This window comes from Rattus norvegicus, chromosome 1 (assembly GCF_021556685.1).
Source record: "Rattus norvegicus strain SHRSP/BbbUtx chromosome 1, alternate assembly SHRSP_T2T, whole genome shotgun sequence".
NCBI classification, from domain to species: Eukaryota; Metazoa; Chordata; class Mammalia; order Rodentia; family Muridae; genus Rattus; species Rattus norvegicus.
The window spans coordinates 207,919,619-207,934,076 of record NC_141534.1 but is presented as its reverse complement, the minus strand read 5'-3'; the positions used below and the strand labels follow the sequence as shown (position 1 = coordinate 207,934,076).

At 49.1% G+C, this 14,458-nt stretch overlaps 1 protein-coding gene across 2 annotated transcripts; it reads right to left on the bottom strand.

The window, feature by feature from the left end:
* Positions 1-974: 974 nt before the first annotated feature.
* Scart1 (scavenger receptor family member expressed on T-cells 1) lies at positions 975-12,647 on the bottom strand. Of its 2 annotated transcripts, none has more exons than XM_087659863.1 (14): positions 12,305-12,634; positions 10,504-10,836; positions 9,122-9,415; positions 8,083-8,391; positions 7,401-7,706; positions 6,956-7,273; positions 6,569-6,883; positions 3,894-4,211; positions 3,659-3,727; positions 3,271-3,585; positions 3,021-3,044; positions 2,238-2,375; positions 1,635-1,828; positions 975-1,474 (listed from the first exon to the last, which is right to left on the bottom strand). In XM_087659863.1, the coding sequence occupies exons 1-13, from the start codon at positions 12,366-12,368 to the stop codon at positions 1,644-1,646; spliced, it is 2,988 nt and encodes a 995-aa protein (XP_087515989.1). In that variant the 5' UTR covers positions 12,369-12,634; the 3' UTR covers positions 975-1,474; positions 1,635-1,643.
* Between the last annotated feature and the right edge of the window lie 1,811 nt (positions 12,648-14,458).

Sequence of the window (14,458 nt, the reverse complement as noted above, 5' to 3'; positions counted from 1 at the left end):
TGTTAAGAGAGAGATAGCCAGCTCAAGAACTAAGACAGTTCCTGGAATATCTCTAAGGCCTGACCAAAAATAGTAAATCAAATATAGCAACCAATTAAAAATGAACCAATGTAGTAACTGCTGCTTACCTAGCCAATCATATTAAGAATGACCTAACCATCCCTAAAATCCCCCTCGCTGCACTTAAAAGGAGCCCAAAAGCTCATCTGGCTGTTGCCATTTTGTATGAATGGCTGATTCCTGCATGTTGGTTGTTTCTGCAGAATAAACGCTCTTTGCTTTTGCATACCATTTGAGTCTGGGGTCTTCCTTCAGCAAATCTTGGACCCTTATAAACAATCCTGTGAACTATTGGAATGTCATCTGACTCTGAATCATCCAGAATTTCCTGAGATCAAAACTAATATTTTTAATATTTTTCCCACTATGTAAGTCCAAAATCTACCAGGATTCCAGGGGCTGACTCTACCATGACAACAGGAGAGCCATGAGCTCATCCTCCAAGGCATACCAGCAGGTTCTACTTTCTACTACAATGGTACAGTAGGACACTAGAAGACATTAGTGTTCATAAGAACCTCATGAGGGTCTATTCTAATCACATGATAGATCCTACACCTAAGAGCCATCTACATGAAACAGGGAAGCAGACACAAAAAAACCAGGTTCCCAGGGAGAGTGTGGTAATGGAGAGGGTACATGGAAGCATATATTCCCAGAGGGGTTCATCTGTAGGGAAGGTCAGACACAGTGGCCATTAGCAGACAGTGGATGGAGGTAAACAGGGGAGTGTGATCATGGGCTGCTTTGGTGAGAAAAGGGGCCCCAGATTAGACTGGACTTGAAGGATGTGGTCCTGGATAATGGTAGCCAGTGTTAGTCCTGAAGGTGTGGTCACATAAATTTTTGTCTTACCACTGTTATATAACAATTTCTTCTGAGATTGAAACATTCCATTCTGAAGGGAAGTTCCCTTTTTTGAGGTTTTTTTTCTTCCATTTTTATTAAATTGGTTATTTCTTATTTGCATTTCAAATGTTATTCCCTTTCCTGGTTTCCTGTCCATCAGTCCCCTAACTCCTCCCTCTCCCCTTCGATATGGGTGTTCCCCTCCCCATCCATCCCCCTATTACCACCCCCCTCCAACCAATCCCCTACACTGGGGGTCCAACCTTGGCAGGACCAAGGGCTTCCCCTTCCACTGGTGCCCCAACAAGGCTATTCACTGCTACCTATGCAATTGGAGCCCTGGGTCAGTCCATGAATAGCCTTGGGTAGTGGTTTAGATCCTGGAAGCCCTGGTTGGTTGGCATTGTTATTCTTATGGGGTCACAAGCCCCTTTAGCTCTTCAAATCCTTTCTCTAATTCCTCCAACGGGGATCCCGTTCTCAGTTCAGTGGTTTGCTGCTGGCATTCGCCTCTGTATTTGACATGTTCTGGCTGTGACTCTCAGGAGAGATCTATATCCGGTTCCTGTCAGCATGCATGAAGGGAAGTTCCTTAAGCAAGAAGGTAAACAACTCGAAACAGCTTCAGAAGTCCCTGAAACTGGGTCCTTCAAATGCAAGCACAGCCACCATCAGGAAGCAATGAAGCAGGAGTATGATGGATCTCTGGGCACAAAGGGACATACCTACCAAGCTCAGCAGTGCCCATTGCACTCCTCCTCACTCTCTGTAGGCTGACCCTCGGGCTCTTCAGCATCATCATAACCGTCTTCCAGCATCAGCAGCCTGGATATTGCGTTCTCCTCTTTCTTCATCACAGGGACAACTTCAATGTCCTCATAGACACCATCTGACTGTAGATTCCCCAACATGCCAGAACCTGTGGAGACCATCCCAGAATGTTCCAGAACAAGCATTCCTCTAATTTCACCCCACCCTCCTGGGACCTGCAGCCTCCTGTGTGTGATGTAACTGCTCACTGAGGTCAACCCCTTACTCAAAGGTCTGGCATCCCACCACGAGATGGCACACGTGATGGAGCGAGACATGGAGAAGTCCTGGGTGTGAAGAATGTCACACCAACTTAGTAGTGTAGAGGAAAAGATCCCAGCATCCTCCAGACCACACCTTAGGGTTCCCAGAATCTAACTCAGCAGTGGCTACGAGAGACCTGCCAGAGTGCAAGGCAGTGCCAAAAACAAGATATGCCTGCTGGGGTCAGGATCTCATAGAGCATCCCCCAACTTCCTGTCACACTTCCCTGAAAGCCACACCAGCGCATGCCATACCCATGCTAGCATCTCTGATGTGACACCACTGGGCAATCATAGCCAGGAAGACAATGCCCAGGAGGCAGCCAAGCACCAAGCAGGCAACCTCAGGCAGGTTCCAGGCCTCAGCAACGGGTGGAGGCGTCAGGGAAGGAGCTGTGGGGCAGAAAAACAGCTGTACCTTCACTGTACGGAATGACCTCAGTCTTGCAGAAAGCGGTTGGGTCACCCACAACAGATGGACCTCCAGAATACCCGAGAGCTGCTCATGGGAAATGGTTTAAAGGTTTAAAGGACAAACTACTCCAAAAGGAGATCCCAGATGCCCAGTCTCAGATTAGAGGAAGTAAAAAAGCCCATATAGGTAGCTGTGTAGATGCCATTGGGAAATACAATAGGAATGTTCAAGGGTGAGGAGCTGGGTGGGGATGGGGGAAGGATAAAAGACAAAGATGTGAGCACAGAGCAGGGCTTGGGGTCCTCCTGTCTTACCCTCTACTTTGCACTGGGCAAAAATTGTCCAAAACAACATAGCATACACAAGCCACCCAACATCGTCCCCAAATTAAAAGGTCCTAAAATGCGAGGGCTGGTGACCTCCGTTGCCTCTCCATTCCCACACAGCAGGCGCAGGCGAGGGAAGAAGTTCCCATCACAGAATGATGATATAGTCTAGATCCAATACTGGTGGTGTGACCATAATAGCATGGGTTTCCAACATGGGCCAGTCAGAATTGACCTCCACTGTTGGCCTGCTGGCCAATGGAGGGAGGGCAGCTGGATTGAAAAAGAGACACTTACACAATGCACTGGTTGTGGAGACACCTGCAACAGAAATATGAGATGGGAAAGCCTCAGTAGAACAGATGTGTCCACACCTAAAAGGTAGCCTCTACCAACTAACAGCTTAGCATGGGTGCATAGGGTTATAAGGAGCTCCCAATGGAACACTACATTTCAGGGCAGGCCTACTTATGAGCCCGAGCATAAAGGACAGCTAAAGAAATCAATGTAGAAACCCTGACCCTTCTTCTACCTGCTGCCAACTCACCCGCACAACGAACACCTGCATCCTCCTTGTGCGTGCAGTCTCCGTGTCCCCAGAGCTCAGCCTGGCAGGCCTCCAAGGTCACCTCGCTGCCAAGGCACTCCACCTCATCCAACCACACAGGCCCCATACCAGGGCCAAAGGCGGCACCTTCCAAAGCAGCTAAGGCCTGGCCGCAGCCCAGCTGCCGGCACACAACCTGGGCATCCAGCAGGTCCCAGGAGTCATCACACACTGTGCCCCACGAGCCTGCGTGCCAGAGCTCCACACGCCCGGAACAGCCATCCTCGCCTCCGAGCACACGCAATACGCTGTCCTCTGGAAAGGAGGCAGAAGTCACTGTGTTGCCCCTCTGAATGAGCAGGTGGGCAGGAGGTTTGTAGATGCCTACCTAAGCAGCCAAGTGGGGAAGAGCAGTTAGGGGTCTGTGCGGGCTCCTGTGAACCTATCTGTGGCAGTCCTATAAAACAAACACAGCCGTTGGTGTAAAATGCCCTGTGATACTTGAGATGAAAACATTGATGAACTTGGCCTCCAGCCATGAAGTTCAGTGCCAGGTACTTTTGGTGGCTTGTCAGAACATAGAAGCCTTCACTGGGGCCCACTCTTGAACTATCAGCACCCACCTTCACAGTTAATCCAGACCTCCTCCTCCTGGGTACAGGAGTGTGGGTTCCATGGGGCAGAAGGGCACTGCCACAGAGTGGCATTGTGTAGCTTTCGACACTTGATCTTATCCACCCAGGAGATTCCCAAGCCAGGCCCAGGAGACGGCCTGTTCTCCAGCCAGCCCTGGTCCCCACATCCCAGCTGTCTGCACATGATGCTCAAGGAGATGTCTCTGAGTGCATTGCTGCACACAGCACCCCAGGATCCATTGTAGAGCACGTCCAGCCATCCAACGCAGCCACTGGTGCCACCTCGCAGCCTCAGAGCCACAGATTCTGTAGAAAGGGCACAGGGAGACCCTCCTTCAGGCTCCTCTGACGGTCTCAGAAGGAACAGGCCAATCTAAGAATGTCACAGGCATGTAATGGCATTTGACCCAATTACACCCTGGCATCACTTGCATATGGTTTTTTTCTAGTTTCCAGCATCTATAGAAAGCATAACAGGGGTTCCCTGGGAGTCTAAAACTAGGGCCATGCAACCCAGCCTATATATATACACATACACAGTACCAAGGCAAGTTAAATCTATGAGTCAAGGAGAGAGATCCATGGCTGGCTTACAGGATGACTGAAGTAACCAGAACATGGAAATGACAGATGTGTCCAGTGACAGATGAATACAGATGTTTTGTGTAGATTCAGATATGGAAAGAAATATAAATATGCACAACAGAAACAGAGATAGAAAAGAATATTCCCAGCCCTCTAAAGGGATAGCAAGGGGCTGCACAGATGGTTCAACAGTTAAGACTGTTGCTACTTCCATAATGAACCAACATTCAGTTCCCAGGACTCATATGGTGGCTGGAAACTGTCCATAAGTCTAGGTCTGGCCTCCCAGGCCCCAAGGAACATACATGGTGCACATACATGCATGAAGACACCCATATATATACATACAATGAAAATTTAAAAAGGAAATCCTGCAGCTCATAACGCCATAAGAGAGCTTGAAGAATACAATGTTAACTGAAATAAGCTGGGCACAAGAATATTGCACGGTTGCTCTTACATGTGTGAGCTTTTAATTCAAGTACCTAGAAATAAAATAATGGTCAGGAGGTGGAGATGCAGGCCTTTCCTACAATTTTATAGATGGGATCATTGAAAAACAAGTTTCTATTGACAGTATGTCTCAGTTGAATGTTCTATCCTAAGCTTGGTTCCAGGTAGACACTTTGGTAAAATGTCTTTTCTGGGGTTTTTTGGATGCAGTCTGTGTTGATACCTGTATATGACTTGGTGGCTTCAATTACTGGCATGCAACTCCAGATCCAGCTCAGGTTCATTCTCTAACTTGGGAACAAGTCATTTAATAAATTCAAGGTCGTTTTTAATAAATAAACATGTGCACATGCCCACTGTCTCCTTTAATACCTTATTGTTGCCTATTTCTTTTTCCTTCTTTCTTTTGTTTATCTCTGTACTTTTGTAGTGTGAGCTAAGAGGCTAACATTGGTGAGCAGGTATGCATTTGCACAAAGATGGAGATCCCACAGTCTAAAGAGCAGCCATGCTAAGGCAGCCAAGAATTCCTGGGGCTTCTCCTGAGAACAGTAACAAAATACTAAACTCACAAATGATGGCTCCAGGCATGATCAGATCAAACACAAACACCTCAAGGGTGTTCTAAAAAAACTGTGTTCTCCAGGACACAGTAAGACAAAATCAAAATTAAGAATTGGAGATATCAGTTGGGTGTGGTGGCACATGACTTTAATCCCAGGACTCAAGAAGGCAAGGGCAAGAGGATTCTTTTGAGTTCAAGACCAGCCTGGTCTACATAGAGGGTTCCAACACAGCCAGGATGACAAAACAGCCTTTAAAAAATATGGAGTCGTCCCAGCTGTCTTTACTTCCTAGCTACTGTAGATAGAGTGGCTGTGAACATTGCCAAGCAAGTGTCTCTGTGGCAGAATTCTGGCTCCTTTGGGGATACACCCAAGGAAGAGTATTGCTAACTACATGGTAGATATATGTTTAGCCTTTTGAGAATTCTCCCCCTGATTAGATGTCCTTCAGATGGTGTGTGGATACTGAAAGTTCATTGCATATGCACAGTGGCATCTATCAGCCATAAAGGAAAGTGAAATCATGAAATACGCAGTCAATGGCTGGAACTGGAAATGCTTTGCTGAGTAAAACTCAAAGCCAGAAAGGCAAAGGTCACATGTTCTTTCTTTATGGATCATAGCTCCAAATCTTTAGATTAGAATATATAACCTGAAGTAACCAAAAGTCAGGAGAGTAGAAAGGGATTGTGGGGACAGAGAGAACTCTTCTAGAGAAGGATAGAACACAGGTTTGTGAAGTGGGATATGGGGACATATTAAGGAGACAGGAGGAGGTAATACATACAGAGTGGGAGGAAGGAGAGACAAATAACACTAGGTATGTTTGAAAAGCCATAGGGAAATATATAAGCTCACTTAAAAGTGTGTGTGTGTGTGTGTGTGTGTGTGTGTGTGTGTGTGAGAGAGAGAGAGAGAGAGAGAGAGAGAGAGAGAGAGAGAGAGAGAGTTTACATGGAGTAGGAATGCAGGAAGAGTTCTCCCTTGAACTGGAAAGGTAACCATGGACACTAAACCATGCATTTGATACTCAGCTGCTAGCCCAGAGGCGGCGCCCACCTGAGCAGAACACTCCAGCATCTTCTTTGTGTCTGCAATCATGTTGGCCCCAGTTTCCTGACTGGCACTTCCACAACGAAGACTCATTTCCCAAGCAGTGCAGCTCATCCATCCAGATGCGCCCAGTCCCTGCCCCAAAGTGAGCATTCCCGGGAGCACTGAGGGCGTGGCCACAGTCCAGTTGCCTACAGACCACTTGTGCGTCCTGAAGGTCCCACGCATCATCGCACACAGTGCCCCATGAGCCCTGATAGAATACTTCCACACGCCCAGCACATCGACCTGGGCCCGCAGCCAGCCTCATGCGCAGGCTCCCTGCAGAGAGACCAGGTCACACATAACTGGATATCACGAGGGAGGCTGTGGGTGTAGAAGCCACACACTCACCGGAGCATACCACTCCTGCATCACGCAAGGTCGCAGCAGGCACCAGCAGGGAGGTAGAAACATTGCACTGCATCAGGTGAGTCTCAGAGCCCAGGCAGCGCACCTGGCTCAGCCCCACAGGGGCTGTCCTGAAGCCAGGAGCTGGAGCATCATAAGCTCCCTGTGCCTCTCCACACTCTAGCTGCCTGCACACCACACTGGCACCACGCATGTCCCAGATGTCATCCAATACGCGGCCCCATGAACCATTCAGGGAAATCTCTACGCGGCCATCACAGTAGCTCTGTCCATCTCTCAGCCGCAGGGTGTCTTGGAGTCCTGGCAGGAACAGGCTCAAGGGGAAGAGGAGTGCCACACAAGAGAACCCCACCCACTCTCACCCCACTCCCTACCTAGCACCCCTACTGTCCTTCCTCTCCACAATCCTACTGTTCCTTGCACTCACCTGAACAGATGGTGGAAGCTGTATTTCCCAGGACACAACTGTGGGCCCCCAGGGTGCTTGCTGGACAGTGAAGCAAATGGGGCTCTGTCCCCACACAATGAAATACATCTGGCCAGATGGGGGCATCCCCGTCACCAAAATGTCCTCCTGGGGGTATGGATACTGCATTGCCACAGTTGAGTTGGTGACAGAGAACCATGGCGTCTGCTAGGTCCCAGTTGGCAGCACAGAGGGGTGCCCAGGCCCCTTGCACTTGGAGTTCCACTCGGCCTTCACAGTCACTGCTACCATTGACTAGCCGGAACTCTGCAGAAGAGGCCATGTCAAAACTGCCGCATCCCAGAGACCCAGTTCACAACCCTACTTCTGTGGATTTTTTCTTCTTCTGTGCGTAACATGATAAAGCCCTTCTCACTGCAGATCCTCACCACCTGATTACCAATAGCCTGCTTCTGCCCAGCAGCAGAGGAGACAAAGCAGGCTACAAACCCCTGTGCAATCAGCACCCTTTCCATCGCTTCTCTCCTACCTGAACCAGCATATTCAAGTTTATCAGGAATATGGTCATGCTCCTCCAGAAATGCGCATCTGGGCACTGCTTAAAACCATCTGATGTGGGCCATGCAGGGAAGTGTTCGGAAGAGGAAAGGACTTTGCCTGCAGAAGCCGCATGGGTACTCACCTGAGCAGGTGAGTGCAACATCCTGGTTGTGGCCGCAGTGGTGCCCAGGCTCCTGAGGGCAGTGGAACAGCATCGATTCATTCCCCACACAGCGGAAGGCTTCTAGCCACACAGGCCCCGAGCCCTGGCCAAACTGGGCACCCCTAAGTGTGGACACAGCCATACCACACCCTAACTCCCGACAGATCACATGGGCTGTGGGCAAGTCCAGATCAGCATGGCAGACGGTACCCCAGGTCAGTCCCCGAAGAACCTCCAGGCGTCCAGAACAAGAATGGTCTCCACCCACCAGCCGGGCCTCCACGTGTCCTGTGAGGGGAGACATCCCCTCAGACAGGAGGCCAGTGCTCCTGGGTCAGTAGTCCTGAGCTGTCTATCATCTTACACCACAAGAGTCTGCAGGCAGGGAAACTCCTCTGCCCAAGCAGTGTTTTTACCCCAGCAGAAACTGGCAACCAGAGGTTAGGGTTCAGAGGTCAGGGTTCAGACTCCCCTGTTCTACCACTCACACTTGTCCCAACCTCTGCCAGTCTGAGAAAGTGGCACCCACACCCTCAGAGGCAATGTCAGGCCCTCCCCCAGGCCGTATGAGTATCCTTCTGTGGGCACTATGATGGGTGGCTTGTCCACCTCTTACTTAGAATGTAGTCAAGCAGCTGTGACACCCAGTGTCATGCATGTGTATTTAGGACTAGGAGAGACGGGTGCGCAATCCTCACTAACATGGTTTGGCCATGAAGCAATCACAGAAGAAACATCTTAGACCCTTACTGTCAGAACTCCTTCCCTAATTGTCTTAGCTGGGGTGTCATGCTGGCCCAACCCCACCCTGGGGTGATACATTGGACCTGGTCACACTGCCACCTCACAGAAGATGCCAGAGCTCTCAATGCAGAGTTCAAAGCTATGATTTTCCTTCAGCTTCTCAACCTAATCTGTTAGGCAGCACGCTGCTCGAGAACCATCCATGAGAGTCAAGGCCCACTCCTGAGCTGTGGATCCAGGCATCACTCTGGGCATCGTGGGACAGCAGTCTTACCTGAGCAGACTACTTCTGCATCCAGCAGCAGGTTGCAGCCTCCACGTAGCTTGTTGTTAAGTCTGCAGTTACGGATGGTGGGCTCAGTGCCCTTGCAGGTCATGTACTTACTGACACCCACGTCTTGACGGGGGGCCTGGAGTGCATGGCCACACTCCAGCTCACGGCAGAACACCGTGGCCTCTTCCACATGCAGGCCACAGAGGCGGTCCACCCCATTCACATTCCTGATCTCAGGGAGTCCTGCACAGGGACTGTGGCCCTTCACTAGCCGGATCTCCCGGAAGGTGCCATCTAGGGAGCACAAGCCCAAGTTACAGAAGGTAAGGACCTATCGGTCACACAGCCACATGGAGTCTTCACTTGCCTGAATGAGAGATCTCTCTGTGTGGCAATACTCATCTTTCCCAGCCACATATATAGGCCCAGAAGCCTACAAGGATAACAACTGAAACCAGTCTAACCTCCTCTAAGAAGTCACACCTGGCTCTGACTTGGCCATCTTCAGGGAACAAGGCCTGGTACCAGTCAGGCTTCATTCAGGCCACTGACTGTAAACGTCTAAATCAAATATTAAAGTTTTGTTTTTACCATATTTTACTGTGTGTGTGTGCCTATGTATAAGCATAAGTATGTGAGTACAAGTGTCTGTGGATATCAGAGGCATTGGGCCCCCGAGAGCTGTATTTACAGGCAGTCTTCAGCTTCTCTATGTGGAGGCTGGGATTCAAATTCATGTCCTCTACAAGAACAGCACTTGCTCTTAACTGCTAAGCCAACTCTCCATCCCCTGAAGCATTTTGTTTTGTTTTTCTCTGTGTAGCCCTGGCTGTCCTGGAACTCACTCTGTAGACCAGGTTGGCCTCCCAAGTGCTGGGATTCTAAAGGCATGTGTCACCACATCCAGCTGAAGCATTTTTTAATAAGTCCTACAACACTGTCTGGTGCTCAGCCCCAAAATCACACTGGGTCCTACTCCAGCCACAGGACACCTGGAGAGGTCCAAATGAGCTCACAGAGATAGCTGATGGCCCAGCTTCCAAGGGAGAGCATTTGCCTCTCAGTCTTTTAATCGTAAACTTCAGTACATGCTTACTGTGCTCCTGGAGCCAACTCTGCTCTCCTTGTTCTCTTTGCCTCTCCCTGGAAGCATATACTCCACCAAGCAGGTTTTATCAGGTTTGTTCATGGCTAGGTCACCAGCCCCTAGAACAGTGCTTGCCATCTAAGCATTTGTTGAAAGAATTAGAGGAATGCAGAGAGGAGAGATGGCAACCTCCAATAGAGTGCACCCATCTGGAACCTCTGCCACAGGGTCCCAGGATGAGTGCTTTTTCATTCCCTGCCTCTCACCAGCTCTTCCAGCCCCCAGCTCCACTTACTTGCACAGAGAGCCACCACCACCCACTCATGGGGGCAAGCACGCTGACTCCATGCCCCAAGGCTACACTCCCAGAGAGAGGACTCATTGCCCCAACAGGATACATTGTGCAGCCAGGGCTGGACCATCTCTCCAGGCAGGGGCACGTATTTGGGAGCGCCAACGGCAGGGCCACAGCCCAGCTGTCTACACACCACAGAGGCTTCTGCCAGTGTCCACTCCAGGTTGCACAGATGGCCCCATTCCCCTTGGTGTCGAACCAGCACCACTCCGTCGCACTTGCTCTGCCTGTGTGCCAGCCTCAGATTGCCTTGGCCATCTTCAGAAGATGTGCCTGTGAGAACAGGACCAACCATGGTCTGGGAAAAGCTGTGTTCACCCTAGCTCATTTCTAAAGCCTTGCTTTAAGTCCTCAGCTTCCAAGTGGCCCTTTCTGGAAAGGTGACAGGCAGGGGTCACACAGAGATCAGACCACTGTTTCACACCTCCTCACATACTTCTTATTGCCTCCAGCTCTGAATCTCGAATGTTGTGATGATAAAAACCTTTGTCCTGCTGGAATGACTCCTGCCCAACGCTGCTCCCAAATGTCATGGGCCCACTTCCACTGGAGACCCTGTCCTCTAAGGTCCCCACAAGCTCAGCCAACCCCACCCACATGGTCACCCACGATATTATGTGAATTGTCCACTTGGTTAATCCCTGCACATGGCCACTTTTATTATTGACTCCTGTCTGCACTGTGAAGCCTCTGACTGGGTCAGCCAGCACACCAGTATCCATCAGTTCCCATCCCAGCATTGCTTCCAGGCCTCTACACAACTCCACCCTTGTCGTCTACCTGAACCCCTGCTAGTGCAGCTATATGGTCTCAAACTATGAAAAGGCGACACCTCCACACCCATTGGTAAAGGGTCTTATATGAAAGATGTAACCTCTTACATTTCTCTCCCACCTGAGGGAAGTGTGGGTCTCCTCTGGGTTGTCCGTCAATATAGTTCCGCCCCCCGAGCCTCTTCATCTCCATTCCCCTGCTCCTTCTTGGAAGTAGTATGCTCTGGCCTTGCCTCTTGCATAAAGGCAAGTCATTAGGACCTGCAACCCCATGTACACCTGTCCTCTTCTGGTTCCAGATTGCCTCACCCTCTGCAGCTGCCCCCATTACTACTGGGTGACTTCAGTTCAGCACCATGGTCACCTCCTTTCTTGCCCTGTCTCTGTCTCTGTCTCTGTCTCTGTCTCTGTCTCTCTCTCTCTCTCTCTCTCTCTCGTGTGTGTGTGTGTGAGTGCGCGCGCGCGCACACACACACACACACACACACACACACACAGAGCCTGAACTTACTGCTACCTCCCATACCTTCCCTTCAGTCTCCCCCTCCATATTTCTACCCTAGAGTGGCAGCTCTGTAGGAGTCAATATTGCTCAATTACCAGACTCTCTCACTATCCTATGGCCCCAACACAGCTCAACAGACATTGGACAAAGAAGCCTCTGCAGGACCTATAGACCCATGACATTTGCCATCCATTTAGGTCACAGGGACCAGAAACTGTATTGCATTCCCCAGGAACAGGCTTAGGCTTAACCCTGCATCTGGGCTGGACCTACGCTTTTGATATTAGAGGAAGACCCTCAAGGGCCAAGACCTTCGCATCTCACAGCTGGGAAGCCCAACCATCCTCAAGCTGAGTGGGACAGCTGGTTATAGCTAGAGAGTCTCATGCTACAGGGTCTGGACACCCAAGGTCTACTGCTTCCTCAATGTCATGTGTATAAATCTGCAAAACAAAACACTTACCAATGAGAGCTGCCCTGAGAGTAAGAAGAGACCCCAAACTCAGAGTCCAGAGTGTTGTCCTCATGGCTGCACAGAGTCCAGAGCTTCAGCTGTAGCAAAAAAGGAGATCTTGTCCCAGAACCAGTTTTATAGGTGTAAGAGAACCGTTAGCCCATGTCCGACGGGTACAGCAAGAGCCCTAGCACACCAGCAGGTCTACATCTCCATCTGTAGCAGAACAGCCAATGACCTTGCTGATCCCAAGCACCACCAGACATGAGCAAGGGGATGGGGTGGTTTCCTCCCATACTGATAACCACTGAAGGAGAGCCTCACCCAGGCCCTGTCACCAGACAGGTGGCCCGTCTGACTTTAGCAGAGTGGAGTGAAGACCTATGTCTATGTACCTCACACAGAACCAATCACCAGCACAGAAAGTGTACCCAAGAGAAGCATTTCCTGCCATGCAGGTGGCATCCTTGGGGATTTGTAGAGTTCTGCCTGGAACAGGAGAATGAGACAGACCAGATAATTCCATAAGAGCTCTGGAAATAAAGCTGTCATTGGTATACAGAGTCTACAGAAAGGGAAGCACAGCCCGCCAAGTCTGACAGGGACTCACCTACTCAGAAGACGTAAGGGATCCAAGAGTCTCATAACACAAAACCAAAATGTCTGAGATGTGCAGAGAACCACCCAACCTATGAAAAAGCAGGAAACACACAACGCAGTGGTAAGTGTCAGGACCATCTGCAAGGACCTGAAAACAGACACTTTGAAAATACTTCTATAATTGCCAAATTATAGAAACTATAATGGAAACAAATGGAAACAGAAAATCTCAGCGTGTGTGTGTGTGTGTGTGTGTGTGTGTGTGTGTGTGTGTGTGTGTGTGTGGTGAAATCTTGTCTTTACTGGTGTGGAACATAGTGTAAAGTTGTGGAAATTACTGCAAAGGTTTCTCGGAACCATTCATCCTATGAAGTCAGTTCTTCAAAAAGTTAAACAAAAGGTGCTCAGGAACTCTACTCTGGACATTTTGGCTGAAGGAAACACAAGAATGTGTGTGATTCCTTTATCCAAAATGTCCAGAATAGGCAAATCCACCAGCACAACAGACAGACTGTTGGTTGCCAGCGAACCACAGGAGGATGGGATGGAAAATGACCACCGAAGGCACTAAGTGTCCGTCTGATGGGTGCTAAAATGAGCTGCTGCAGATAGCTGTGAAGTCTACCATACTGCACACTTTGAGGAGTGCACATATACGAATATAGCATGTTTGCTATTAGAGTTAGAGCTCAATACAGCTATTACTTAAACCAGATAGATATTATAGAAGCAAAAGTAAAGTAGCCAAAAGCAGAGTGGAAGAATTCAGCAACAGATCAGCAGGATGGCCTTGGTGAACCTTCAGGTCACCAAAATTTGCTCAGTTTAAAAAACAGAGAGAAACTGAACCTCCAGGATCTGTGGGGCAGGAGAACCACTGCTTGTTTTGAATGTCCAGAAAGGAAAGATAGACCTTAGGTCTACAGAAGCACTGAAGGAGATAATGGCTGAAAACCTCCCAAAAGAGTTTTCTCTGAATCTGAAAGGCACAAGTTTACAGATTCACTAACCAAATCCTCAATGGAATAAATCCAAAAGACACCAAGACACGTAATTTTTAAAACTCTGGGGAAACCTCACTAAAAACAGCTGCTCATAAAGAATGCGTTGCCTGTAAAGCAATGGTTCCCAACCTTCCTCATTCTGGGACCTTTAGTACAGTTCCTCATGTTGTATTGACCCCACATCCATAAAATCATTTAGATGCTAATTCATATCTATAATTTAATACTGCTATGAATCATGAAATAAATGTCTGATGTTCAGAATATTTGATATATGATCCCTATAAAAGTGTTGTTCAACCTTCAAAGAGGTCACAACCCACAGGTTGAGAACCGCTGCTGTGGACAACTACTGAATGACAGGGAATCTCATCTCACATAGAAGCCCATAGAAAGTGGAAAGCCATCAGCCAACTCAAATCCTGTAGTTGATAAAAAAGTGCCCTCCTGCATAAAGGGAATGAAAAGAGCAGCAGCCCCGCCCTTGGTGGAGAAAGTTCTCTTAACAGGAAAGAAAACGCAGTAGACAAGAAGGCTGCACATTCTGCTTCTCATTTTA

Bases quoted from the DNA above. Each gene is read 5' to 3' on its own strand.
- Scart1 (XM_087659863.1), bottom strand. From the start codon at position 12,368: ATGAGGACAACACTCTGGACTCTGAGTTTGGGGTCTCTTCTTACTCTC. The intron at 9,416-10,503 runs GTAAGTGGAGCT...TGTGCTCCCTAG, and splicing joins GGTGGTGGCTCTCTGTGCAA to ATGGCACCTTCCGGGAGATC. The intron at 2,376-3,020 runs GTAAGTGTCTCT...TCTGCCCCACAG, and splicing joins CTCCACAACCAGTGCATTGT to CTCCTTCCCTGACGCCTCCA.